Genomic DNA, 27612 nt, shown 5'->3' on the forward strand with positions numbered 1-27612 from the left:
GCTGGCCATAAAGCCACACGGCAAGGAGAGTCATAGGTGATTGAAAATCAAGTTTTCATTTAGATTTTATATTGGCACATTTCCTTGGGGAAATAGAAAAGGAAAAAGGAAAAATACAAAATAGAGATGGCCCGTCGAGACTTTTATGTAGAGTATGAAGTACATTTAGAGATTCATTGTTAGTTGTTACCCTATCACAAAAATTATTTTGGGTCACCACTATTTGTTTGTATGTACGGAATAGTCTTATTCAAGTCAGAATTTGAGCATTAGACCATGGGATATATTGGATTTACTAATCAATTCAAGCATAGGAATAAATGATAGCATTATAGTATTATACCATTACCATGGATTGGATTTATCAATCAATTAAAGTATAAGAATACCTGATCAAACATCCTAATTATTCAATTATTGGAAGATTAGCCTTTGCCTGGTCAGACAGACAATATTGACCAAATACACAACAAAAAACTCACTGATTCTCATTCCCGGAAGTAACTCCAAGACCAAGCCGCTTCATGATATTGCCACACCCATTTTGACTTCAAACCCAATTCTTCTCCTATATAAACCCCTTTACTTCATCTCTTCACACCACCTCTCTCAAACTCATCCTCTCTTTGAAGCTATAATTTCTACAAACCTTACTCTCCTCTTCACAAGCATCCTTCTTTCTTCGCAGACTAGAGACTAATTAATATGGAGATTGTTCCGAGCACATACTACAACAACTTGAAGAGGTACTGGAGGAGGAGAAAGTACCAAAGGCTGAGTGTTGACAACAAGAAGAAGCTGAGGGTCACAAGGCTTGGAGGAGGGCCTAATGGGACTAGTCCTCGACGGTTCTGGAAGATTAGAACCATGAGAAAGCTGAAGCTGAGATTTCTTACCCCAATAAAGCTTTTGACAAAGTTCCATGAAGCTTATGTTGACATGATGATTCGGGTGGCGGGTAACGTTGGCAGTGTTGGAAGGTTTACAGGGAAGAAGGTGGCAAAAGCACAAGATCAGATGTCCATAGCTTCTTCTGGCGGTGAGGAAGTTGACAGCAGATTGGTTTTGGAGATATACAAGAGGTTGGCAGCTTCTCGCCAATTAGCTGCCTATTGAGTTCAACCAACCTGTGCTTCAAATTAATGTGTGATACTTTCATTTTCAGTACTCTGTTTCATATTTACTTCATTTTTTTCCCCCTTTTGTTTCTTCGTTTCTCTAGAGAAAGTCAGTTTGGAATTGTAAAAATTTTGTACCCATGGGATCATTTCAAGTAAAGTGATTGAAATTTTCTTATCTCTTTTTTATGTTTTCGGAATTTATGCTAGGCGATAAATTTTGGTATTAAAGTCAATAATACAGATATTTATTTTGATATTTGGATGAAAAGACGTAGAGAATAAAAACAATAACTATGTTTTCAATGTACAGAGTCAAGGTTTTCGCAAAAGGGCAAGTTGTAGAGTTGTTATCTTTCATCTCACAATCTATCAAGTGACAATTAATCTCATAGTGTCAGAAACTTGGATATACCATAAAGCAACAGAATGGTTTTTGTAATAACCCTCCTATATATAAAACTCTGCAACCCATTTTGAAGAGAATCTTTACTCTTTCAGTTGCTTAAACAATGAGATTAATTTCTTTAACTGTGCGTTTTGGGTCAAATAACATGTATATGGGTCATTGATCCATTTCTGTTTTCAGAACATAATTATTGACTTTGCATATTAGCATCCCCTGGTTGAAAATGTGCATTGTATTTGACTATTTCTCTACTAACTTTGGCACAGAGGGAATGCGGTTGAGTGGCTGTGATTTAGACAGCAGGGCCAATCTGAAATTATACATTGATGATTGAACTCATGCACTTTACAGAATGAAAGAATAGTACTTTAAGTGGTACGAAAATTGAAAATTATGCACCTACCTTGTAATATATATACAAAGTAATTAATGGCACTTTCTGAACAAAAAAGAAGAAAAAAAAAAAAAAAGGCAAAAAAGAAAGCAAACCCAACTAACAATTTATACAGAGAAGACCAAAGAAAAGCAGGTATGTGATGCCACCACATCCCCAATAACGGGGATATGCAAGTTAATTTCGCCATTCTGATGTGCATTTAATTTGCACTCACCATCACCAAATTGTTGATAGTAATTGCTTTATGCAATTAGTGATTTGACTGTTAGCTGTACTGATATTTCTAATCTTAACAGAGCTTCACTTCAAAAGAGAGTTCTAGTTGTTTGTTGAGTTTGAGGCAAATTCATCCAAAAACAAAAAAAAAACAAAAAAAGCAACAAGGATTATGGAAGAAGAAGGCCCCTATCACCCTCTCCAAGATAGAGACGCCATTTCTTCTGATGATCATACTCGCTTAAAACAGCTCGGTTACAAGCAAGAACTTGGTCGTAAACTCTCGTATGAACCCTATCCTTCATTTTAATTTTATTTGATTTTGCTGTATTTATTTATGCAAGAACATTTGGTTTCTTTGATCTTTCTGGGTTAGGCAAACAGTACTTTTCATTGCCTGTAGATGAATATCGTTTTTCACAAGTTTTGACTTTTGGGTCTTTTTATTTGCTGAGGAAAGAAAATTACAGAGCAAAGCCGCTAGCACACCCAACTTTTGGTCTTTGAATATCACTTCTCATTCTGAATTTAATTATACAGTAATTATCTTGAGCACAATATGATGATTGCCAAGAAAATATAGAAAATTGCATCAGATAATATATTTTGGAGTCTTGTAATGGGTTGTCAATGTCATAGCCAAAGTTTTTTTTTTGGTCCTTTCATTTTGTATAAATTTTTGATAGATACATTTTTATTTGTTTATATATCAATACGGGGGTGTTTGATTTAAGCTGATCATTTTGAATAGTTTAGACATTGCTTGGGGTTTCATGCATGCATAATATGCATTCTCTATTTAATTATCATATATTTTCTGGCCGTTGTTCTTGAATTCATTGATTGAAAATGTTACCTTAGAGAATGACTATGAACCACAAAATTAAAGAATTGGTGAATAGCTACCCAATGTCACTCTCATAATTCTTGGTCAAAAATATTCTAGAAAAAAGAACACTAAATGGCATACTGATACAGTGTTGTGTGTGCGTAGGGCATTAGCAAACTTCTCAGTGACTTTCTCCATCATATCAGTACTCACTGGTCTCAACACAGCATTCGATATCGGGATCACCTATGGTGGGCCCGTAACCATGGTGTACGGGTGGCCCTTAGTGGGCCTGCTCACACTCCTAGTGGGCCTATCAATGGCTGAGATTTGTTCCGCATATCCAACTTCCGGTGGGCTCTACTTCTGGAGCGCCAAACTCTGTGGCAACCGGTGGGGCCCTTTGGCTTCTTGGCTTACTGGTTGGTACGTTCTATTCATTCGTTATATGTGTATTCCTGGCCCAATAAAAGCCCATTTATATCAAGTGGGTCTTAATAATTCTTGAGCCCAACTATTCAGCACCCGTTGGTCCAGGACCAGTTGTGATTTGTTGAGTCGACCTCATTCAAGAGCATACATATAACATAATGTGATTCAATTAAATTTCGTGAGCCGGTGGATTTTAACATCAACATTTATGTTAATTGTGTGATGGGCCTGCTGTACATTTTAAATTTGAATCTTAAATAATGTGACTGTGTTTTATTGATTCATATATAATTTATTCTAAAACTTATTTATTTCACAATAATTAAAATATTAACACGTATAATAACAAATCATTTACCATCTAAATTTAAGATAAAATATAGCATCCGAACATTATTGGCATGTGATCTGATATTTTATCCCATTGAGTATGGGTATGGCAGTATCTCTTATCCCCACAAATTAAGTAGAATAGAATCAATAGATAGCACGCAAGCATGATATCAATGAGTCATGACTTGTAATCTATAAGCTGTCATTCCATGTAGAGTTAACATTGTCTGGAGAAGAGTTTTTGAAAAACGGAATTGTACAACGTGTGAAAATGCTAGCAACCCATATAGTCATAATTGCATATTCTTGTATATAGCACTTTTAAGTTTTAACACTTTTGTAGTGCCTATTTGTCGCAACTTGTCAATTGTTCAAAACGTGGGCTTTTCCATGAGAAATTGTTTTTTCGTCCCTCTTTTTTCTTGTTTTGGTTTTGCGTGTTGTCTGTTCTTTGACAAGTAATTAGGCTAAAATAGAGGTTCTTTGACAAGTAATTATACTGCTCGTCTTCTTAATGTGTTATTCAGCTATTTATATTACTGTGTTTCTTTCTGGTATTTGAGTTGAATCATAATCTTATAATAAACTAATTGTTCGTTAACGTGTTGTTTTGAGTTTCAATCTTCAACTTTGAAGCAAAATTATTATATAATTATAATATTATATATGTCATGCATCTCGCTCTCGGTTAGACCAAGGATTTCGGTGTCCACAAATCAACATGACGAATCTGAATCCAAGAATTGTCAACCCCTTCTATATTCTAGTTCATATCTGTAAGCTGAAATGTAACGCAACAGAAGGCCAATCCCAACCATGAACAATTTAATTAACAGAAAATTAAATTAAATTAAATTAAATTAAATTAATATTAAATTATTTGTAGGTGAAGTCCAAGCCACGTAGTAACCATCAATCATCTTCTTCTCCGCGCGTCAAGGCTCATCGTTTACTGGCTGCTCTGTTTGACCCACATGTCTTCAAATGCTCTTTCTATTCCCATATGGCATATGCCACTCAATCCGATATTTCATGAGACTTGTATAGCTGTGCTGGCACTGTCAGAGAGACAGAGAACCCACCCAAAACGCTCAAGTTTAAGCAGTCTCAAGAGCTGAGGATTTTGGTTGGTTTAATATTACTTAGCCAAACCCGGTTCTTCTCAGTCTCTCTTTCTCTCTCTCATTGTTTTTTCTCTGTCCATTTGCGCCAACACAGTGGTGTATGGTGCTGACACAATGGCACTGCCATCTAATGCCGCCCCAAAGGGCAGCGCTTCACAGGATTCCGGCCATACCCGTCTCCACGAACTTGGTTACAAACAAGAGCTCAAGCGTGACCTCTCGTAACTTTCCCAATTACCCATCTTCTTGTTTTTTGATTTCTGAGGAGACTTTCCATTTGTGTTGAGGTTCTTTGGTTTATGGGTCTCGTTTTGAATTGCAGGGTGCTTTCGAATTTTGCCTTTTCATTTTCAGTCATATCGGTGCTTACCGGTATAACCACTCTTTACAACACTGGGCTAACTTTTGGTGGCCCAGTTTCTATTGTTTATGGGTGGTTTATAGCTGGTTCTTTCACCATGTTTGTTGGGTTGTCCATGGCTGAGATTTGTTCTTCCTACCCAACTTCTGGTGGTCTATACTACTGGAGTGCCATGCTTGCTGGCCCATCATGGGCACCCTTTGCTTCTTGGCTCACTGGCTGGTAATTTATCTTGCTTCTTGGTAATCGAAAGTTCTCATTTTTAAGTTCCCTCTCCGGCTCTTTTGTTTTTTTTTTTTTTTTTCTTTTCGCTTTTGTTACAACTTTTTTACGGTAGTTTCCTCTCGTTTCATTTCCATTAATTCATTCTTTCTGATCACTTTGATTACTAACAAATTTCACTCATTTAGAATTTGATTGCTTTAAAAAGGACTAAAATTTTAGAGTTTAATGAGGATTATGGGATCTGCAGTGCCTATAGCCTATAGGAATGTGTTGGTTGACTTAGTGAGCTTTACAGCCCCTGTGCATAAGCTTTCATACCATGTGTACCTTGTTTAAGTACTCTTACAAGTTTGAAAATCATTCATTTGTCATAAATTCTCAATTGTAAGGTATTAGACTCAATCACAGTATTTGTTGGTGATATTGTTACCTTTTTATTCGCAGCCCAATAGTGAAATGTATATTACCTGCAATTTTAATTATAAGACAGTTCCAAGTTTGTCTTACTGCCATACTGTTTTCTGATGACAGTAAAATGATTTTACTTTTTGCAGGTTCAACGTAGTTGGTCAGGTACTTACAAGGATTCTTAGGTTCTGGAGCTTAAAATCCTTCAATATACATTGTTAGGTCAAGTTTGTTATGGATATGATACAATCGATTATAGGCTCTTACGGGATTGTTACCTTTCTCATTGCAGTGGGCAGTCACAACTAGTGTAGATTTCTCACTTGCACAGCTGATTAAGGTGATCATTCTCCTTAGCACAGGTGGAAAAAATGGTGGTGGCTATGAGGCATCTAAATATGTAGTTATTGGTTTCCATGGAGGAATTTTGTTTCTACATGCTACCATAAACAGTCTGCCCATCTCGTATTTATCGTTCTTTGGACAGCTGGCTGCTGCATGGAATGTTGTAGGTATGAGGAATTTTCAAGCCCTTTTCACTTTTATAGTTTTCAATTTTATTGCTTGAGGCCATCTATATCTTAGTTTTCTCATAGCTATTGGAATCTATAGGTGTTTTTGTCCTTATGATTCTCGTTCCCACTGTTGCAACGGAGAGGGCTAGTGCCAAGTTTGTATTCACTCACTTCAATACTGATAATGGGGAGGGAATCGGCAACAAATTTTACATTTTTGTTCTGGGACTTTTGATGAGTCAATATACCTTAACTGGGTATGATGCATCTGCTCATATGGTAAGTTGATATTTTCATTCTTTTCAAATTAATTCACTTCCTTCAGAAGCTATCCCAACTTGTCTGATAAACACCAACACTAAGTGAGGTTGAAGCCTAAGATCTGAATAAGGTGCATCCTATTGGAAGTACAGAATTATGGGAATATTGTCAAATGCTACGTAATCTTTTCATGTATGAAGTTCTATCATATTAACAACTTAAATTATATCATATTTGCATCATAACTAGTTTGTCCATATTGTAGTGATATGATATCCAAATCAAATACAAGATATTCCTGTGCTTATATAATGTTTATAGCTCTTCTGTTTGTCTGATTATGGCTCAATGCTTGGTCATATAATTGGAGCTAAATCATTGTGTTTACTTCAACTTCTGTTTCTAGACAGAGGAAACCAAGAGTGCTGATATAAACGGACCAAAAGGAATAATTAGTTCCATCGGGATATCTATTATTGTTGGATGGGGTTATATACTCGGCATCACCTTTGCGGTTACCAACATCCCATACCTTTTGGATGCGAATAATGATGCTGGTGGTTATGCCATTGCTGAAGTATTTTACCTAGCATTCAAGAGTAGATATGGTACTGGAGTTGGTGGAATTATATGCTTGGGAGTGGTTTCTGTTGCCATATTTTTCTGTGGTATGAGTTCAGTTACTAGCAACTCCAGGTAAGCAAGTCTGTTTTATTTGTCCCATATAACAAGAACCAATAGGATAGACTTTATCTCTTAGCTGCTCACAGTGCTTAATTTTCTTCTCAGGATGGCTTATGCATTCTCTAGAGATGGAGCCATGCCGTTTTCATCGTTTTGGCATAAAGTGAACAATCATGAAGTCCCAATAAACGCAGTTTGGCTATCAGCTTTTATATCATTTTGCATGGCACTGACAGTAAGCACATCACTTGCAATAAATTTTATCTCTGTTTTTTTCTGCAACTGCTAACCATATACTTGTTTGTTTCAATCTTGCAGTCTCTTGGAAGCATTGTGGCCTTTAATGCCATGGTATCTGTAGCAACCATTGGACTTTACATTGCTTATGCTCTACCCATCTTCTTTAGGGTGACCTTGGCACGCAAGTCCTTTGTCCCAGGACCTTTCAACTTGGGCCGCTATGGAGTTGTTGTTGGTTGGATCTCAGTTCTTTGGGTAGCAATCATCTCGGTCCTCTTCTCATTGCCTGTGGCCTATCCAGTTACCAATGAGACACTTAACTATACTCCTGTTGCAGTTGGTGGTTTGCTAATTATTACAGTTTCTTCTTGGATCTTGAGTGCTCGGCATTGGTTTAGAGGTCCTATAACCAACATAGATGCATGAACATGTGTATATTCAGTGATTTTCATTCTTTAGAAAACATTTATAGAATAGGATTATTTGTTTTCAAGCAAAGCATCTCATGTAGTCTACATTTTTATCAAAAGTGGATGACTTAATTTGTACAATTACCTAATGTTGTAAGGTAATTTTCCAGATTATTGCGATGGAGTCTCATCTAATAGCATTCATTAGAGCTCTGATGGAGATTACATATAAAACAATATGCAATTGGTTTTGGAGTTCTGTCCAGATTTATAGTAAAGTATAGTCTACTATCAGCAAGTGCTAGTCATAGGTTCATAATCACTGTTGATAATAAATTCACAAATGGAAGACGGCTCAAGGATCAAATGATTGAAGACATTAACTTATACTGGCTATATGGATGTAGTGTGATAATAACTCACAAAAGTTTTGAAATCCAAAACAGTTTTGTTCTTTTCCCTAACACTTTTGTAATGACAAAAGGCTACTTGGAAGAAAGAAGTTATTGGCCAAAAAAAAGAAGAAGAAAGAAGTTAATGATCTCTGTTCCCTATAACAATCCACATCACCTGCATCTGGAACTCATAAACTACTGTGGATCTGTGCCATTTTCAAGCAAAGATTTCCTTAGCCATTCACAGTAACGATCAGCATCACCTGCATTTGGTGCACTGCCAAAACACTCCTCTGGATCTTCTTCAAGCAATTTCAACAGATCAGCAAACTCTGACAAGGGTTGATTCTTGTTTGGTGAACTAGCTGGAGGAGCCTCTCTTGCTGTAGTATCCAGCTTCTGGCTTCCATCATTGAAGTCTGCTGGAAGTTTCTCTAGATTGGTTGCATTGTCTGAAGCTACCTGTTCTGGCACAAGCTCAAGTACTTCATTTATTCCTGTAACTTCTGTTAAATACTGGTTCGGATCTTCAGAATCGAATTGACCAGTCAAAGCTACAGTATAATACTGCTCTTGATTCACAGCAGGAGGCTCATTTGGGAGCTGAAATGTATTTGCTGCTATGTAGGGAGAAGCAACCTCTGGAGTCATATAGTTCATACTTGGTAAGTTCATTTCACTTACTTTTAAACTGCTCTCTTCTAATCCAAGAGGCTGTGCGTTCTTCAAAATTTCATTCATGTCAGCATCATATGTAAAACTGTTTGGTATATTGGTATGGTGACTTGTGTAGTGAGACAAGACTGTATGTCCTGAATTCATATTCTGCCTTGTATAGTCAAGATTGGTGAAACTAGGAACAGAGATTGGAGACCTGGTCAAATAATTTGGAGTAGCTAATTGTGTTATATTACCTCGGACTCCAAAACTTGAAGTACCTTCTCCGCGCTGGCATACCAGAGAACTTTGCTTTGCTGGTGGAAGTTCATTTTTGTTTTTGCCACTGGATGATTTACTTCCTGAAGGTAAGCTAGTTGTGCCAGTTTCATAAATTCGCTGTATTTGACTTTTGTATTTCTGCAAGGAAAGAATCTAACATAAATGATAAACCCTTCTTAAAACGATTACAAAGATCAAGGAAATGAAGCACAAAGGAAGATTAAACAGAATGAGTATCAAGAGTTAATTGATAGGAAATGAATTCTTGTTTCTTGAGATATAAACAGAAGAGAACCTGCAGATGGCTTCCGACCTGGCGCACTGTTATATCAGGCACATCCATCAGTCTTAGAATTGATTTGGGACGAGCTTCTGAATCCAAAAAGAAAACAAGAAAACAAAAATAATTTTTTAGTAATTTATAAGGGTGAAGCAAAATGCACCAACTAAACATATTAGATTGCTTTCTACAAAAAAAGAATTACTTTTATCTCCTAAGGCACTTATAGCTGCTGTAAACTTGAGATGCAGGTCTGGAGTCCAAATGGCACGCGATTTTTTATCCTTAGAGCTGTCATTACTATCCTTCTTTATCATCCTTTCCTCATTGTCTTTACTTTCAGAATCAGTTTGCTCTTTGTTTTTCTTAATCTTCTCTTTTCCTTTCTCTTCTTTATCATCAGTTGGTCGCTTGATCCCAGGTGCTCTTTGTTTCTGGCTCTCTGTGGTTATCAACGCTTCAATACCACCAGCCTCATTCATCTTAAGGCCTTGACAAACCCTTCCATTGTTAATATTCTTTTCACAATTTGGTTTATACATGTCATTCGTCAGGTTTCTTATATTCCGGTACACGTGTTGCCACAGGTTTTTCAGATCCTCCAAAGAAATTGGTTTCTCAAGGAAAAAGCATGCTCCTTCAGCCAGGGCTTTCTTGGCTATGTGAACATTCATTTTGAAGGACATAACTGCATGACAATTTAAGTTATCAAACAATTGCTACACAAGAAGAAGTTGATTTTGATTTAATATTTGAATCTTACATATGACAGGAATCTCCTTCTCAAGCAGTACACGCAAAAAAGAAAGACTGTCCATATCTGGCATGTTAATGTCAGCAATTACTAGTTTATAGTCATCCTTTTGATCCCTAATCATGGACAAAGCAACAGATGCCAGCTCGGTTGTGGTGACTGGAAGAAAATAACAAGAAATATATGGTTAAATTTCATTCAACATTCAGATCTATTAACCAAGTTGCAAAGAACAAGCATAAAAAAAAAATCTCTTTAAAACATTGTTATAGCAGAAATTAAGTATATATGTTCAAAACTAGTTTACTAGCCGTGTATACATTATTCTGGTTTGTTCAATTTAAATGTATATGTATGAAATACTTCTAAAACCGGATCCCGTACTACAAGATGTGTCACAGCATTCAAACGCCAGTGATTGAGCGTTTGAATGCTGAGAGACATCTGGATCCCGCCTAAAATGCACCTCCTGTATGCATCTCAGTTTTATTTTAAAGATCCACAGACCACCAAACATGCGTGTATTAACAAAAATATGAACAAAATTTAATTATTGTTATTATTATTATATTACCCTTGAATGAGTATTGTTCAAGCGTTGATGCTGTGTACATGAGGGACAATGTGTCATGATCGACCAGCAGGATTTGGAGGCCTTGTGCAAAGCTAGGGACGCCACTACAAATCTCTGTACCACTCATGTATTCCATTTTCACCAGAAGAATAAGTTTTAAGATTGAGTGCAACAGAGAAAACAAGAAACCCAAAAGCTTGAATCTGAAAAAGAATTAGATTAAGAAGCTTTAACTTGAACCTATATATATATGTGACCCTTTGACTATGAAACTATGAAATAATAATAAGAAGAAGAAGAAGAAGAGGAAGAAGAAGAAGGAAAAACAAAGAGAGAGAGAAAGAAATGGCCTTATTTCATTATTGTCTCAGTTTCATGCCTCAGGAGTCAGAACATTCGTGAACAAATTTTCAGGTCACTTGAATTATATGGAAAGTAGCAAAACCTCAGGCCAGATAGTCAAACAATGTTCAGCCCTCTAATAAGTGTAATAAATCTCACTTAGTAAATTCTCATGTTTGGTTTAAGAAAAAAGCAACACACATAACACATGCATGTTCTAGGATTTATATCCTCTACTTGTCTTTTTTTAGTTGTTTTTACTTGACTTATAATCTTAGCCATGTATTTATTATCTAAGGGTAGAGAGTAAAAGATGAAATGAATTTGTATATAAGGAAAAAAAATATTCAAGCAGAGAATCCAATACCCATGTTGTTCTGAATAATTATAAAACAATTAAAAAATATTTATAAAAATAATCCATATACAGTAGTTTTTGACCAATGAGTTTTTTTTGTAATTTACTTTAATTGAAAGTCCTTCGACATGCATTCTTATCAATTAGAAAATATAAAAGCAGTAAGGCGAACTTCTATTTTAGAAGCACATAAAATTGTCCCGTTGGTAAATTCTTTGAGTTCTTAACGTAGCATTCAAGGAGTCACAGAAAATGTGGGAAAACAAATTAAAGGAGGTGGGCTACGTGGAATGTAAGACCATTCAAATTAAATAATTAACAAATTCTGACAAATGTCTTGAAAATAAATGCCTTTTTCTTAAATAGACTCAAAGAAATAATAAGTCAAAGTAGTCAGTTATTTGGAGTTTTAATGAAGTTTTTGAACTTAATTTGTTACGCAAGTGTTAAAGAAGATAGGAACAATTAGAATTTCATCCTTAAATAAAATAAATTTTTATTACATTTGAATGTTAGATTAGATTTTAATTATAATCTTTTATATATGGGCAGCTAAATTATTATTTGTAGTTACATTATTACTCATAATTGAGTGCGGATGCGATTGTATTTATAATTGAGTGTGCGTATATTAAATATGGGAGCGGACAAGCTGACAGAACTAGGGGCGGCTTTCCTATCTCCTCTTATTTGGAGTTCTAAGGAAGTTTTTTAACTTAATTTGTTGCACAAGTGTTCAAGATTTTCATCCTTAAATAAAATAATTTTTTTATTATATTTAAGTGTTAGATTAGATTTTAATTATAATCTTTTGTATATGCGCAATTCTTTGTAATTACATTATTACTCATAATTGAGTGCGGATGCAATCATATTCATAATTAAGTATGCGTACATTAATTTTTTTATATGGTGGCAGACAAGCTGACTGAGCTAGGGGTGGCTTTCCTGTCCCCCCCTCATTGTGATAGTTTTGAGCATTTTGATGATTTGGTTGGTGTCAGTTAAAAATGTAGCGTAGTCTTCGACTTGGGTCATTTAGTCCCGATTATAACATGAAAATATCTAAAATCAAAATCTAATCGTACCACTTAGTCTTAATGAAAATTAAATTTTATTGAGGGATGAAAATCTAAATTTCTAAAGGTAGAGGCTTTACATTTCATACACTTGTTATTAGATTTATAATTGCGAAACTTTCATAGATTACGAATTTAATATTATCTGTATTTTAAATTTCTTACAACAATAAAAATTCCGAATAAGATCTGAAAATAAACTCAACTCAGTCTCACACTTGTGCTGTTCGATCCAGTCCAGGACATACACATTATGTTGGGTTATTAGGTCAACTAAGGACCCAACCCGATCACCAAGCCCAAACCCATAACCGGGACTTGGATCCTGACGGTCACTTAATCATAAAGTTACAAACTATTTTGGCCAAAACAAAAAAAAAAAGTTATAAACTATTTAATCTTATTGGGGCCTGGGCTTTCGAATTCGGCGGGACACTCAATAACTACAACTGACTGAAATTGAAGAGACGCAGAGACTGCTTTCAGAGGTTGATGATGGTGAGGCTCTAATTCCTCATTAGGTTTTTCTTTTTCTTTTCTTTTTTAATTTTATTTTTCAATTAAATTATGTACTATAAGTATCTCCGACTGTGATTTCTGATTCCAGGAGGAATTTTCCGAAGAGCTTGAGCCCTTATTCGATTACAGGCGCGTGCAGCCTCTCAATGTCGTTTGCCTCGACGGTGAGCTCTTCTATGCTCTGTTTGGTTGATTAATTTGAGAGGAAACATGAATTTCGTGAATATTTGATAAAAAAAAGGGAATTGAAATTCTAATTTTATTATTATTATTTTTTTTTTGAATTCAACAAGGTTGAATCTTGACTTTCAGTATTTGAAGCTTTTAATATCTTTGCCTTTTATGTTTCTTGCAGATGATGATTTAGATGCGCCTGTAGCTTCTCCTCGGAAAAGGAGGAAGATTTCCAATTCCAAGGTAACAAATTCATATTATTTCACTTTCATATGTAAAATGTGCGGGTAAATCAAATTCCATGTGATAAGAGGAACTGTTATAAATTGCAATGTCTGTCTTTGATGAATATTTATTTTATTGATATTATTGGATAATTTTGGAATTAGGTTGAAAAGGTTGATGACACTGTGAAGGTGATAAATGTTATTGATTGTGAAGATAAGGAAGAGGAGGATTGGTTACCTCCTCCGCCCAAGGTTTCCACTGATGCTAAGCCGCGCGGTGAGGATTCAACCTTAAAGCAATTGAGGTATTCTAGATTTTGGGTTTGTGGCTATTGCTTTGCTCTTTGACAAAATCTTCTTGTTCCATATGTAACTTTGTTTGATGGTGTCGAAAGAAGTTAGAATAAGACCCTTTTGAGTATGGTATAATTCATGTGGCTATTGATCTTAGAATTATTAATTTTAAGAGTCAGATTGCTTATGTGAGAGATGGTTTGAAGTAGGAACCGTCTCTGCGATCTTTGTGAAAAATGTTGGCTTTTAATAAATTTATTAGTCTAAACATTAAGCCTTTATTTGGCTCTTAGAATTAATGATCATAGTTATTCTTGTTGATTTTGGTTCCCTCCCCCCTCTTTTCTTTTGGGTTCTCTTTTGCAACGTAATTTTGCTAATTAGATGTGATCCATGCATGTAGATTAAAAAAGCAAGAGCTGGCATCATTTACACAATCAGCTAAAACTGTGTTGCGAGCTGTGGAGGAGTCTGCAAAAAGAGAAATCGGTAATTCAGTGCAGTCGTCGTTGGAGACTGTTGCAGACAAACCTTCAAAGCCCCATGTTGAAAGAAACAAAATAGTTATATCTATTCAAGACAAGGATGGAGTTAGGCAATTTCGCATATACATGGTACGTTGTGCAGAAAGTGTGAACCTGTAAAATATGTTTGTTTAGTCATTATCATGTTTAAAATTGTTAAGTCTATGGCCAGTTATTAATGGTAGGAAATGAAGTGGGGGTTCAGCAATATTTTATGCTGTTGCTTTCTGTTTGCTCTTATGAACAAATTGCAAAATTATTTGTAGGACTTTACCAAAAAAAAAAAAAAAAACTACACAAAAAAGGCTAGAGAATAGGTATCTAGCTCTTATCACTGAGCACTATTGCAGTCATGTTAAAGGTTTTGGATCAATTTTTCAGACATTCATGAATTTTGAGGGTTTTGATTGGGTAATGTAGAGCAGAAAGAAGATGGAAAAGTGTAGCAGATACTGAATTAAAAAGGTTATTGATTTAGCTTTCTAATTGTTATCAATAAGCATGAAAAAACATCATAAAGTAATTCACAAAGATGTAATAGAATCATAAATATTCTTGAAATAAACAAAACAATGCAAGCATTAAGAAAGTGATGGTGCAAAGTAACACTAGCTCTTTGCCATGTAAATTTCACCTCAACTTGGATAGTGCTTTTCTTTACTTCTAAATTTTTATGCCTTAAGAATTAATATGCATGTGGCCGCTAAATTTTATTTATTTATCAGAAGTTACTAGTGCTGTTGATATCTAGATCTTATAAAATTCATTAAACACTGTTATACAGCAAAGTTTTACCCAGCCCTTTCTCTTGCCTGAACTTGGGTACTGTTACAACTATATTTTCTGCATATTTCCCCTCTCATCTTTGTGGATTTATATTTCATGTTGTGGTTAATCAAATTTCTTCAAAAGGAATATGTGGTACATTTACCTACTCTTTGTAAATCTGAAATTCAAAAAAAAAAAAAAAGTGTTGATTCTTCCATAAAGTACATTTCCTTTCATAGTCCCTTTCTGCTCTCTCTCTTCTCCCACTTTTCTTTTACATGTTACTTTGTTCCATTTTCTTTGGCCTAAGCTTTCATATATATATGGGCTATATGATATGAGATCATAATTATATTTCTTCTACTTTAATAGGATGACAAGTTTGAGCGGCTCTTCAAAATGTATGCAGATAAGGTTAAGCTTGACCTACAGAATTTAGTGTTTTGTTTTGATGGGGAGAAAATAGGTCCAGCTGCCACACCTGATGCCCTTGGAATGGAGGACAATGACATTATTGAAGTGCATGTTATATCGAGGTGACATGGTAATGTATCATTGATCATTTGGCAATCAACCTTCCACTTGTCTCTCTTCATTGAACTCTGGCTTTTGGGCATATCCTTTTATCCATTTTATTTTGGTTCAAATTTAACTTTTATGTATAAACACATCTTTGTCCTGTGAAAGAAAGTATGAGCACATCATATTTTCATTCAGTTATGAGATTTGGTAATTTTGAAAAAGAAGCACTGACAGAATTTTTTATTTTTATTTTTTGAATGGGACAGAATTCTAGCAGAGTTGAATTTGTTGTTTTTGGGAAGAAAACCCTGCCTAGATTCAACCCTCTTTTTACTTGTTTTGTTGCTGCTGTCAGTAACTTTTTGTTTTAGCTATCTATTTGTTATCTTTTGCAAATTGTTATGAATAATTTAGTCTGAGTTCTACTTTTAAGTGTGAAATATTTTGTGGTGTTCTGTTATGTACTCAACGTGCTTTCAAATTCTCATTGCTTCTTCTTTGAATTCAGGTGTTTCGTCAACCAAGGCACTCAAACCAGCAACTTGTTGATCATTTTTGGGGGGCTAGAATGGCCTTGATTGTAGATTGTTTAGTACGACTTTTGTTGTCCTTGTAGTGGTGCTTCCTTCTCCAATTGTATAGTGTAGTTTATATTTTGAATTTGTTTAGGAAGCTTTAAAGTAGCCGTCATGAAAACATATGTTGTGAAAAGAAAATACTTTTCACAATCTTATGTGGACTCCGAATTCTTCATGTCTAAACTCGCCGAGTGCAAGGTTTTGTCTTGTTAATAGTACCCAGTTTGTGTGGGCTGTGCCAGTTGTGTAGTTGATTCTTGATTGTTGTCGGATGAATGATTTATAGTTATTTTCAGAAACTGATTCTCAAACAAGCTATTTTCAGAAAGTGATTTCAATAAAAGACGAGAACTATATTAAAACGCGAGCTATTTCCATTATCAGTAAGGTACGATTCACTTCTTTGACTGCAAATAGTTCCTTCACAAGTGTATCTACCTTGTAATTCTATTTTGTTTTTCTACGAGGAGAGAAATGAATATAGAATACATCATAATCTTAACTATTATCCAACTTTTCTGTACCAATAGAAATAGAGTCAGCATATAATATGATTGAGGAACCACGTATAAATAGGAAATCAATATAAAGGTGAGGTTTAGACACCCGAAATCCTGTGTTTGAATTGATTTTTTTAAAAAAATAATACAAAAGAAAATCCCATTGCCCAAACCCCAAAGGCATGGTGGCTAAGTCTCACACCCATTTGGCGAAAGCAGGTAAGATTTTGGATTTGGATTTGGATGACAATCATCACATGGGTCATACATTTCATGGGATAACGTGGGTGATGGTCCCATTGTCCATGAGCCACGTCTTCAAATCCACGCTGGAAAGTTTACAGTCGTAGATGTACACGTCAGACCATAAAAGAGTTAAAAAACGATAAACAAACAGCAGCAGAAAAAGAAGAGGAAGATAATAAAAGAAAGAGGAGAAGAGAAGACGGGCTCAGTCACTGACTCTGAGCGTCTTATTTTCCAGGGAAAATCACAGGTTTTTTATTTTTTGTTCCTATTTTTCGAAGATCTTCGGTTTTTGGAAACTTTCTTCTGAAGTTTCTCAGTTGTAAATTTCTGCATAATTGAAATTGCTGACTTGTGTTGAATTGTCAAACTTTGGTATATATGTCTAATTCACATCGACTAGTTTCATATCATAAAATGTTGATCTTTGGAAAGTAATTTGTGCTTCACATATAAATGATTTATTATAAGGTTCAATGACTTGTTTCCCAATGATTCGATCGGATATGATATGAACGACTGACATACATTGATATGCATCTCACCTTAGCTTTTCAGCATCACCTTTTGTATCTAATCTAACAGCTTAGAAACTTGATGTTATTTAAGAACTTAATAGAGAATAATTCTTATTTATTCGCATTATAAAGAATTTGAGAAATGTATATTGATGTTGGGGCAAACCAGCTTGTCTGGTTTAATTGCACTCAATTGCTTGTTAAGATAGAGTCTTATTTAGATCTTAGAAGCTGTAGCAGTAAACCTTTTTCTTTTCCTTCCTAGTTAGAAAAGACAATATCTTTACCGTTGAATATCTCTGGAAGCAGTAGGGTTTCAGCAGAATTGGTGTTTCAATTTGGTGGACTGCAAATGTGAAGCTTCACTTTTATGAGGTTTTTAAAGATCTGGAGGTCTTGATAACTATTGTGAAGTACAGGAAATGGAGAAATTTTGTGAGTTCTGCTCAGCATTAAGGCCGCTTGTGTACTGCAAAGCTGATGCAGCACATCTTTGCCTATCTTGTGATGCAAAGGTCCATTCGGCTAACACTCTTTTTAACCGGCATCACCGCACTGTCCTATGTGATTCATGCAGATACCGCCCAGCTTATGTTCAGTGTTTGGGTCACCAGATGTTTATGTGCCATGTCTGTGACAGGAGGCTGCACAAATCTTCCCAACATCAGAAACAGGCAATCAGCAGTTACACAGGTTGCCCATCTGCTAAGGATTTCGCAGCATTGTGGGGTTTCAAATTGAATGAGGTAGACAGTACTGCACATCTGGAACAGACTCTATCCGCTTCTTGTGGTGTTGGTGACTCAAACGTGTTAAACTTGGATATTCATGGACAGCCTTGCTCACATATTGAAGGCCTTCCAACATCACAACAACAAAATTATCCCACCCTGGTTCTGGGTTCTGAATCTGAAGTGGGATCAACCGGTCAACAATATAAGGTAGGCAGGAAGCATATATATGTGTTTTTTTTTAATCTTTAATCTTGACTGAAAATGTAATTGGCACTATTGAAATATTCATTATGACAATTCTAATGATAAAAGACCATGATTCTGTAACCCCCTCTCCCCCCTTCTCTATTGCATCAATACAAGGCATTAGTTTTCAAGAGTTTTGTATCTAGTTTATAATATCAATGCTTTTAAAAGACTTGAGAGCATCAGAATTGGAGTTTCTCTGGATAATGAACATCCCCCATGAAGGATGAGTTGCAATCTCCTGTGTCTGGTCTGCGGCATTCACAAAAGTTTCACACATTAAAGTGTGTGTGAATGCTTGAGTAAATACACCAATTAAAGTGTGCATTGTGTCTTCTCAATTGATGTCTTTTATCTTGCAGATATCTCGTGAAGGTCAAGACCAAAAAAGCACTTGTTTTATTCTGCACCAGATTCTTGAGTTGAAAAGGCTTCAGCTCACTGAGGGGAATGGCACTTCACTTCTGATACGTGGCCAAGAACAAAGTGAACTATCTTCTTCAGTAGTAAATCACACTTCAAACAGGTCCAATGATAATCTTGATCAGCATTTACAACATTTCCATAATCTTGGTACTATGTTTCAGCAAAGAGACAGTCTGCTTCAGGATCATAAAGTTGACCCTCTGCCATTTCCAATTTCACAACTGGAGCATTTACCTTCATCTTCAACTATTGGACTTCCGTTGCATACAGAATCCTTTTTGCAGTACAGAAATCCGGTTCAAAGTAGTCAGGTTTGATCAATATCAGTTCAAGTTATTCATCTGGACTGACATGAGGTAATAAATCAGTTATTTGTTTGCAGCTGTGGTCTCAAAATATGCAAGACCTTGGGGTTTGTGAAGACCTTGTTTGTCAGGATGATTTTAATATACCTGATGTTGATTTGACATTCCGAAACTTTGAAGAACTATTTGGAGGTGATCAAGATTCTATCAGAGCACTGCTTGATCATAAAGATGCATACTCCTCCGTGCGGAAGGATATGTCCCTTGATAAATCGGAAAATGGCCAAGCAAGAGCAACGGTAGTGTGAATTAAGACTTCCCTTTTCTTCATTCTTAGAAATACCATAATATAATTACCAAGGTTCATTTTGTCAATAATTGTAAAACAAAGCAGTGCTTGTTGAGGCTAGGACTTAGGATTGGTTCATTTCATAATGCGTACTTTAACAAAAATGTCTATAGCACAGAATGACTTGAACACTCTGAAATCGTCAAGAATCAAAGGCAGAGTCAAAAGCTTCTCTAAGTCATTTTATTTCACACTGTAATCACTAATGAACCTTTTGAGACAGTAGATGTGAGATTTTGATATTCTTGCAGTGTATAATGTTTAAACAACAGGTACTAATTATGCATCTCGTTTCTGATTTATACTTTTTCTTATTTCTGTTCCTATATAATCATTTGGCAGGATGCATCAGAGGCTTCATCTATTTACATCAATCAGTCTGCTGGCATGGACAAAGATACGGGTCACTCTAATTACAAAGCTCAAAACATTCCTGGAAGCATGGATTCTCCATGTCCTATTCGACCATCTTCTTCAACCATGATGTCATTCTGTATCTCAAGGTTCTCTGCCGATGGCAGTGGTGCTGATTGTCATGGTAACCGTCTTTCACGTGACCTGGAGGGTGGACATTTGGAAGTAAGAGCAAATGCCATGTTGAAGTACAAAGAGAAGAAGCATTCCCGATTGTAAGCATAAGAATTCTCTATTCCGCCATGTCTTCTAAACCTCTCAAATAAAATATTTCAGATAGAAATGTGTCGTTTTTAAGTGTTGCTCTCTTACAGCACATGCATTGTTATTTTCAGGCTTGAGAAACAAATTCCATATCTACCTGGGAAAGCTACAATTGATGTGCATAAGCAGGTAAAAGGCCGATTTGTAAAGACAGAAGACTACGATTCCAATTCCGATTCCAATTATGTGACAAGTAGTTATTGAACCTTTGCATGCACCTTGTGGTTTTGTACATATACCATCTCCAAAATGAATCAGTACCATGGTGCTATCATATACACTAGTGTAGAGAGCCAAGGCAGAATATTCGACAAAATGAAAATTACGAAGCCCTGTAAGCTTTCTAAACAAATTATAGAAAAGGGTTCTCAAAATTATAATGTATCTTTATTTTTGTTTTCAAGAAAAGTTATAATTGCTCTTTATTGTCATCCCATTGTCAAGTAGTCCATATATACCTAAGAATATTCACGGGTCTTTTTGGGATTAAAGATTTTATTAGGTGGCGAAATGTGCATGAAAACCACTGGTCTTTTTCCCAATCCCAAATGAAATCCAGCTAGCAATTAAGAGAGCTACGTGGAACAAATAAAACTTGGCCAAACTGTAATGAAAATGAAAGAGAAACTATATAGAAAGCAGTTTGGCTAAAGATTAATGATTAGGCTTAATTATAAAATGCACCCACAACTGTGTGTACGTAAGTAACTTGACAAGTTGACAATATTGCAATAATAAATAAAAAAAATACGTGTGTGCAAGAGTGACAAGACTGCTATTGGGAGGGAATGTGGGGATCTTATATATTAATTATGATTCACCAAACATTTGATATAAGATTTTGATGGGAGAGCTAGCTATTGGACTGACTTACAGGTAGTTATAGTTGTGATAAAGAAGCAAACTCCTCCCAAACCAATTTTCAAAGTACAACCAGAAATTGAAGACCCCCAAGGGAAAGAAGGCCAAGACAATCACCATCACCCGCTACTCAATAAGCTTCCAAACCAAGCAATCATATTAATCCTAATTCTCTAACCACCTTTCACAGCATATGCTGCGTCTCACCTCACCTTCTTATAATTTTTTTTCCCTTTTTTATAATGAAAGAATAAAAATGTGGAGCCATTAAAATTAAATAATTTAGTATATTTATACGCGATGATCTTAAAATGAGTAAAATTTTAATTAAGAATCGAATAATTTTTAGATACATCTAGCAAAATATGTCGAATCTAATAGTAAATTGTAATTAACACATTCAAATAAATTGAGAACTTTTACGAAAAGAAAAATATACATTTTTCATATCATCTTAGGGTGATCCTTTTGTCGACGGATGCTCCTATTACACTCAGGCCTCGTTTGTTTCACAGGACTGTCTTGGCATGGACTAGCTATCGGGACTGGCATGGACTAGCTTGGCATGGACTAAGCTAGCTAAGAACTGCCTTTATGTTTGGTGTAGTGCAGGACTAACAACCTGGATAATGAAAATAGTCATGTCCTATGTTTGGTGCAGTGCAGGACTAACAAGTTGAAAAATTAATTTTTGAAACAAAATCATAAATCCCCATATTTAATTTTTAAAATAATTAAACATATTAATTATAAAAAAATTTCAATTTAGTTTGAAGACCTAAATAATTAAATTATAAAATCTCTTAAAATAGTTTCAATGCAATAAATTGGGGTGACCACTTTTAAAATGCTATAACTTTCTTATTTACTGTTGAATTTTTTGAACAATTCCAATATTGTTTTTATGACATTGTAAAAAATGCATGAAATTAAACAAATTTGGGATCCAACCAATTCTCTCTACACTGATTTAGTGATTCCCAAAGAAGCCCAACTCCTCGGGTGCAAGTCTGATTTTTGTTTTAACAATTTAATAATGATAAAAAGGGAAAAATAAAAAAGAGAGAAGAACAAAACCCACCAAAAAAAATTGGAAATAAAAATCAAGAAATTAAAGAAAATAAAAACATGAAAAAAAAAGAAAAAGAAAGGAAACGAACCCAGAAAAATCTCAAGTCATCCATTCTATATATCAATCCCCAAAGAACCCAATAGATCAAGGCAATCTAGTGAGAGAGAAATTAAAGAAAAAAAAAAGGAAAAAACACAGAAAAGCCATCAAGCCATCAAGGAAAAAACACAGAGAAATTAAACACAAAAAAAAAAGAGAGCTCCGCCTCCTCCACCTCCTCCACCTCCGCCATGGGGGGCTGAGTTTGTATTTTATGCTTCAAAGAAAAGGAAATGATGAAGAGGTGGTTTGATTGCTGCAGATTTTGTGAGAGTGTGAGTCTGTGAGAGTGGGTTGAAGGGAAAGTTAGTGAAGATGCCGTTTTATAGGGGCTGGTGATTATATGATGGTGAAAAAAACAAATGGAAACGAGTGAAGGAAAGCACCCCAGAAGTTGCAAAAAGTCGCTGCACCAGAGGAGGCGGAGGTCGATGAGAGGGAGGGACTCAAGGTGGAGGTGGTGGTTGTTTTGGTGGTCGACGACGGTGGCAAGCGCCATGGCATTGAGCAGAGAGAAAGAGTGTGTGTGTGACTGGCGTTGTTGCTGCACTGCGTTGACTGGCGTTGTTGCTGCAGGTAGAAGAAATGGGTTGGATTGCTGTAGAAGATGAAAGTTTTGTCTTAGGTAGACCCAGCTAAGGAGGTTCTTAGCTAAACCTCCACATTTTCACGGGTTTCACTAAGCCCAACTAAGAAGCTCATTTAAGTTGGAGAGGATTCACTAAGCCCCGTGTTTTTTAATCCTAAGCTCACCAAACATGGGCTTAAAGTCTTAACTAAGCCAGTCCCTGTTAAGAAGATGAAACAAACAAGGCCTCATAGTCTCTAAAGGATGAGTACCAACTATGTAGCATCTATATTGAGAATTCAAGTATTATATACGTCATTAGTCCGATTCTTTGTAGGAACTACCCGTAATAACGAACTTGCAAAATGAATCTCTTTATCATAATGAGATTCGTTGTTCTTAACCCTGCTTCACCTTAATTGTTATTTGAACAAGTAAAAGTTATGTCTTGGTCCGAGTGGAGACTTGATTTAATCATCTTGCATGGAGGAGATTAACACCAATCTATTAATTTAGTTAGACTAGACACGGCGACATTATATCACAGTGAGACTGTGAGTCTGTACCCCATAGATAAAATCTAAATGTGAGGGTAATAAAGTCATTTAAAGTAGATGTTTTGGGGTTGTTACTGATGCACGCACGTGACTGAGGGAACTTGAAGGCGAAGACACAGAGAGACGGAGAGGGAGAGAGAGAGAGAGAGAGAGAGAGAGTAAATTATGTACTGCCGGTGTGTTTCTTGAACAATTTGAACACCGTTGGATCATCATCAATGCATCATAATCCAAAGGCTCAAATCAGCGAAATAAACAACAACTCGCTCCTCAGTCTTAACTGAATCGATGATTTTAAATGACTAAACCACCCTTGCTAGTTCGAAGCAGCTGGTCTAACAAGAAGGGCAGATCAAGTAAAAAACCGTAGCAGCTGCTTCGATCGTAAAGCTGAGATGGCATTCAGTTGAGCACTGTCTCAAAAACGGTTTCGGCTACGTTTCGCTACTTTCGTTTCCCTCCAAATCTCCCGCCCCTTATAAACCAGCAATGCACCTCCATTCCTCAACTCTTCTCTCTCAGATCGGAGAAGGCGAAGCTTCTCTGTTCTGCTTTCTCTGCAGCTTCTGAAGGTAAACCATTACTATTCCTGAATTTCTCTCCGATTAGTTATTTCGGTACTGCTTTCTGATTAAAGATCCAAACAGCTTTCGTAATCTGCTTTAATCTTAGTTCGATTTCTCATCAATTTGTTCGTCTCTATTTTGCTTCTCGATATGTGAAATCTCTGTTTGCTTCGCTCAATTAGCCTGTTTTTTATGACTTTGATCCATTTCTTGAAGTATAAACTTAAGCGAAATTGTTTCTCAATCTTTTTCGATCAATTTTCTCGAACGCGAATTCAGAGATTCAGAACAGTGCTCTGTTAAATTCCGGAATATAATTAAAAGAAAAATCAAACGAAAACTGCAAGAAGATTATGATTCGTGTTTGTTTGGATATTGCTTTTATTGATAATGTTAAAATTATATAATCATTGTTTGTGTTGGTTCTGTAATTCATACACAGCAAAACTCCAATCGCAAATGCAGAACGACACCACCTCCTCGACCGCCAATGGCGCCACCTCCACAATATCCTCATCGCCGCTCAAATCACAGCCTCAATCAAATGACGTTGGATACGCTTCTCTCTACTCTGCTATCTTCGATCCCAAACCCTCCCTCACCCCGTACGACACCGAATCAGACTCCGACGCGACCTTAACTCGCCGCCACCACAAACTCTACCACTCGGTTCTCGTCCAAGACCACCAGGAGATGGTCAATCGCCACAGCCTCTGCCTCAAGCGCCTTCACGAGGCCGCCGAGGAAGCCGACGCTCTCCGCCGCGAAAACAACCACCTCCGCACCGTCAACCTCGAGCTCAACAAGAACCTCAGTCTCCTCATCCACGCATCCCTCCAGAAACAGTTCGGCTCCTCCAGTGCTTCTGCTTCCGTGCAGAGGACGCCGTTTGGGATCGTCAACGCGCTTCGCGGCCTGAGAATCGATGAAAAGGGGGACGAGGAAGTTTCCGACGAGAGCCCTACGAGCGTGATCGAGAGCGAGGACACCGAAAATGCTGACGTGGAGAGGTTTTCGCTGCCGAAGAGTATCTCTGTGAGATCCAACGGGTACGTGAAGGGTGCTCAGGCCGGTGCTAGCAATGCCGCCGCTCGGACTCGGACCGTGACTCGGCCTCGAACCGCCACTACATTCAATGCTTCTTCAGTAAGCCTTTACTTTACTATGTTTGCTTTTATTCATGCCATGCTTGATCTTTAATCTAATTACCGCGGGGGTTAATTTTGATTTTGCTTGGTGTGTTTGATTGTTACTGTTTAGTGTTAGCTTGAGAAAAAAAAATTGGTAGAATTCCAATGGAGGATGAGCTCCATCGATCGAGCAGAGAGTACTTTCTTGACCTGTTTAGTGTTCATAAATGTGAACAAACTAATGAATTTTCATATTTACGCTAATAAAATATGTATAGTATGAATTCATAATGATTTTTCTTTTTTGGTTTAAGTATCAATTCATAATTGAGTAAAACTAATTTCTGGTACTGAATTCAATAATTATATATGGCAATGCGCATGTCCTGTTTGTAAAAATGAGCAAGATAAGAGATGAGATGATTGTATATTTCCATGTTTAAGTGATTGTGTATGATGGTGCAGCAAAAGGTGTACGTTCGTGGAGGGGTGAAGCAGGAGGAGCCACTTGAACTTGAGGTGTACAACCAAGGCATGTTCAAGACAGAGCTGTGCAACAAATGGCAGGAGTGCGGTGCATGTCCATACGAAGACCACTGCCAATTCGCGCATGGGATCGAGGAGCTGCGCCCTGTGATTCGCCACCCACGCTACAAGACTGAAGTCTGCAGGATGGTGCTTTCCGGTGTTGTCTGTCCATATGGTCATCGATGCCATTTCCGTCACGCCCTCACTGACGAGGAGAAGTTCATGGGTCACAATAAGCCCAGGCCACTCAAGCTGGACAGGTAAAATATCATGTTTCGTATATGATGATGACGACAGTGATAAGAGAAATTGATGAGGTTGAGTAAAGTAGACATGTTTATATTACATATGCCTCAAATGAGAATATCGGATATAGTACTCATTATCATGTGGTAAGTATACGCAGTATGGCGGACATGCATAACGTAACAATAATAATTAGTGTCATATATGTACATGCTGCTGCAGTAAAAGTGAGGAAAATGTATAAAGCTTCGGTCCCAGAAGAAGAAGGTGGATAATAGTTAATGTTTCTAGACACTCTAGAGAGATATGCACTCTTTACTTTTTGTATCTGTTCATTTGGGTTCCTTTAAATATGACATTTGAACTTTGAAGCATCCCAAATTAAGCAACCCAAAAGAAACTTTTTTTAGTGATGTTATTTGATTCTAATTGGAATCAATGAATCAAAACTATTCCTCTCACTTCACTTAGTTTCTTTCTGTAATGTTCCTCTGTGTTGTGCTTCAAGTAATGCTCTTTTATGTTTTTGGTGCTAAAGTAGTGGTCTTCTTTTAATTGCTCTTGATCATACAATTATTTTAACTTTTTCATCAACAAATTATTACTTTTAATTTTGTCTGAAAACCCACTTATTTACAGTGAAATTGAGTTTTGCTGGGGACAGGCACTAGCCCATGTACCCCATCCCATCCATATTATCCCAACTGTGATTTATGCATCCTTTTATATATCTTGCCATTTATAGGTTCCTTCGCACCACCATGTATCAACTTTTTTTTTGGTCATCACCATGTATCAACTTTAAACAGTGATAGCAGATTAGCAGGCGACTGACTTTAGGGTTTAGCAGATTAGCAGGCGACTGACTTTAGGTTGGGAAAAATAGCAAACTGAAAGAGCCCATCTTGTTTCAAGTGGTGTAGATTGCAAAATAGATTGGGTCTTAGGCCTCTTGGACCTTATGTGTTTACCGCTTATATGCTTTAGTGCAGCCTACTGGGCCACACGGCTCACACCCTATTGGGTTTAAACTAAAGAGAATATTATTTATTAAACTAAAGGTTTTTTTTTTTTTTTTTTTCGGTCAGATGTTAAACTAAATTATAATTTTTTTTTTTCAGTAGTGCTAGATATTCCATATTTTTATATCACAATTTTATACCATCTTATATGACAACTTATATGACATTCATACATTGAACACTAAAAATAAAAATAAAAACCCAAAAAGGAAAAGAAAAACTTTGTCCAATAAAGTAATAACACGTGAAATGGTATAAGAATGTGGTAAGTATAATATTATTCTTTTTTTTAACCACAATTTCATACCACCTTATATGGCAATTTACATGGTATTCATACATTGGATACTAAAAAATAAAAATAAAAACCCAAAAAGAAAAAGAAAAACTCTGTCCAATAAAGTAACGATACGTGAGATGGTATAAAAATGTGGTATACGAATATGGTAAATATAGCATTATTTTTTTTTTTATATAACAAACTATAAATTTATTGACTGAACCAACTTTAAGCTTTTTTAAAGAAAAGAATCGGAGATCGTATAAATTAAACTTAATTGAAAAAATATAATGTCAAGGACAAAAAAAAATTAGAGGACTGGGGTTGGAAACGCATGAGTCCAAGTTTGGTTCCTCTTATAAATGAATCAGTCCAAACTAGAGGTGTCAAAC

The 27612-nt window shown here is 36.2% G+C and overlaps 6 protein-coding genes across 8 annotated transcripts; 5 read left to right on the forward strand and 1 right to left on the reverse strand.

Annotated features, from left to right (window-relative positions):
* Positions 1-601: 601 nt before the first annotated feature.
* Positions 602-1296, forward strand: LOC147295509 (uncharacterized). Its single transcript, XM_086231912.1, has one exon. It carries the CDS (start codon positions 706-708, stop codon positions 1114-1116), a length of 411 nt encoding a protein of 136 aa, XP_086088038.1. The 5' UTR covers positions 602-705; the 3' UTR covers positions 1117-1296.
* Positions 1297-2105: 809 nt separating this feature from the next.
* LOC147295510 (bidirectional amino acid transporter 1) lies at positions 2106-8103 on the forward strand. Of its 2 annotated transcripts, none has more exons than XM_086231910.1 (8): positions 2106-2425; positions 3135-3395; positions 5999-6017; positions 6145-6364; positions 6465-6646; positions 7035-7324; positions 7418-7547; positions 7631-8103. In XM_086231910.1, exons 1-8 carry the CDS (start codon positions 2313-2315, stop codon positions 7976-7978), a joined length of 1563 nt encoding a protein of 520 aa, XP_086088036.1. In that variant the 5' UTR covers positions 2106-2312; the 3' UTR covers positions 7979-8103. The 2 variants fall into 2 exon arrangements, with proteins under 2 accessions (XP_086088036.1, XP_086088037.1); XM_086231911.1 differs by lacking the exons at positions 2106-2425; positions 3135-3395 and adding exons at positions 4625-5079; positions 5181-5441.
* A 132-nt stretch (positions 8104-8235) lies between these two features.
* On the reverse strand, positions 8236-11040 carry LOC147295511 (uncharacterized). The gene is made up of 5 exons (XM_086231267.1): positions 10905-11040; positions 10340-10489; positions 9782-10264; positions 9592-9668; positions 8236-9449 (listed from the first exon to the last, which is right to left on the reverse strand). Exons 1-5 carry the CDS (start codon positions 11038-11040, stop codon positions 8553-8555), a joined length of 1743 nt encoding a protein of 580 aa, XP_086087393.1. The 3' UTR covers positions 8236-8552.
* Positions 11041-13098: 2058 nt separating this feature from the next.
* LOC147295512 (Ubiquitin-like superfamily protein) lies at positions 13099-16541 on the forward strand. Its single transcript, XM_086233030.1, has 7 exons — positions 13099-13181; positions 13291-13366; positions 13558-13619; positions 13766-13908; positions 14301-14511; positions 15562-15733; positions 16220-16541. The coding sequence occupies exons 1-6, from the start codon at positions 13176-13178 to the stop codon at positions 15727-15729; spliced, it is 666 nt and encodes a 221-aa protein (XP_086089156.1). The 5' UTR covers positions 13099-13175; the 3' UTR covers positions 15730-15733; positions 16220-16541.
* Positions 16542-17183: 642 nt separating this feature from the next.
* BBX27 (B-box zinc finger family protein) lies at positions 17184-20731 on the forward strand. Of its 2 annotated transcripts, none has more exons than XM_086233812.1 (6): positions 17184-17285; positions 17863-18494; positions 18896-19270; positions 19342-19563; positions 19956-20242; positions 20363-20731. In XM_086233812.1, exons 2-6 carry the CDS (start codon positions 17976-17978, stop codon positions 20493-20495), a joined length of 1536 nt encoding a protein of 511 aa, XP_086089938.1. In that variant the 5' UTR covers positions 17184-17285; positions 17863-17975; the 3' UTR covers positions 20496-20731. The 2 variants fall into 2 exon arrangements, with proteins under 2 accessions (XP_086089938.1, XP_086089937.1); XM_086233811.1 differs by having other exon boundaries at positions 17192-17285; positions 17819-18494.
* A 3160-nt stretch (positions 20732-23891) lies between these two features.
* On the forward strand, positions 23892-26277 carry LOC147295514 (Zinc finger C-x8-C-x5-C-x3-H type family protein). The gene is made up of 3 exons (XM_086233813.1): positions 23892-24020; positions 24457-25160; positions 25610-26277. Exons 2-3 carry the CDS (start codon positions 24474-24476, stop codon positions 25934-25936), a joined length of 1014 nt encoding a protein of 337 aa, XP_086089939.1. The 5' UTR covers positions 23892-24020; positions 24457-24473; the 3' UTR covers positions 25937-26277.
* The last annotated feature ends 1335 nt before the right edge of the window (positions 26278-27612 follow it).

Source organism: Dryas octopetala, chromosome 2, assembly GCF_963921425.1.
Source record: "Dryas octopetala chromosome 2, drDryOcto1.1, whole genome shotgun sequence".
In the NCBI taxonomy this organism is placed as follows: domain Eukaryota; kingdom Viridiplantae; phylum Streptophyta; class Magnoliopsida; order Rosales; family Rosaceae; genus Dryas; species Dryas octopetala.

What these genes read in the sequence shown, in the direction of transcription:
- LOC147295512 (XM_086233030.1), top strand. An exon ending in CAATGTCGTTTGCCTCGACG is followed by an intron (nt 13,367 to 13,557) that starts GTGAGCTCTTCT and finishes TGTTTCTTGCAG; the next exon opens with ATGATGATTTAGATGCGCCT. An exon ending in TCAACCTTAAAGCAATTGAG is followed by an intron (nt 13,909 to 14,300) that starts GTATTCTAGATT and finishes CCATGCATGTAG; the next exon opens with ATTAAAAAAGCAAGAGCTGG.
- LOC147295514 (XM_086233813.1), top strand. Translation starts at nt 24,474, where the DNA reads ATGCAGAACGACACCACCTCCTCGACCGCCAATGGCGCCACCTCCACA. An exon ending in CTACATTCAATGCTTCTTCA is followed by an intron (nt 25,161 to 25,609) that starts GTAAGCCTTTAC and finishes ATGATGGTGCAG; the next exon opens with CAAAAGGTGTACGTTCGTGG.
- LOC147295509 (XM_086231912.1), top strand. Translation starts at nt 706, where the DNA reads ATGGAGATTGTTCCGAGCACATACTACAACAACTTGAAGAGGTACTGG.
- LOC147295511 (XM_086231267.1), bottom strand. Translation starts at nt 11,040, where the DNA reads ATGGAATACATGAGTGGTACAGAGATTTGTAGTGGCGTCCCTAGCTTT. An exon ending in TGAACAATACTCATTCAAGG is followed by an intron (nt 10,490 to 10,904) that starts GTAATATAATAA and finishes ATTTTCTTCCAG; the next exon opens with TCACCACAACCGAGCTGGCA. An exon ending in AGGTCGGAAGCCATCTGCAG is followed by an intron (nt 9,450 to 9,591) that starts GTTCTCTTCTGT and finishes CATTTATGTTAG; the next exon opens with ATTCTTTCCTTGCAGAAATA.
- BBX27 (XM_086233812.1), top strand. Translation starts at nt 17,976, where the DNA reads ATGGAGAAATTTTGTGAGTTCTGCTCAGCATTAAGGCCGCTTGTGTAC. An exon ending in ATCCGGTTCAAAGTAGTCAG is followed by an intron (nt 19,271 to 19,341) that starts GTTTGATCAATA and finishes ATTTGTTTGCAG; the next exon opens with CTGTGGTCTCAAAATATGCA. An exon ending in GAGAAGAAGCATTCCCGATT is followed by an intron (nt 20,243 to 20,362) that starts GTAAGCATAAGA and finishes TGTTATTTTCAG; the next exon opens with GCTTGAGAAACAAATTCCAT.
- LOC147295510 (XM_086231910.1), top strand. Translation starts at nt 2,313, where the DNA reads ATGGAAGAAGAAGGCCCCTATCACCCTCTCCAAGATAGAGACGCCATT. An exon ending in TGCTGCATGGAATGTTGTAG is followed by an intron (nt 6,365 to 6,464) that starts GTATGAGGAATT and finishes TGGAATCTATAG; the next exon opens with GTGTTTTTGTCCTTATGATT. An exon ending in CATTTTGCATGGCACTGACA is followed by an intron (nt 7,548 to 7,630) that starts GTAAGCACATCA and finishes TCAATCTTGCAG; the next exon opens with TCTCTTGGAAGCATTGTGGC.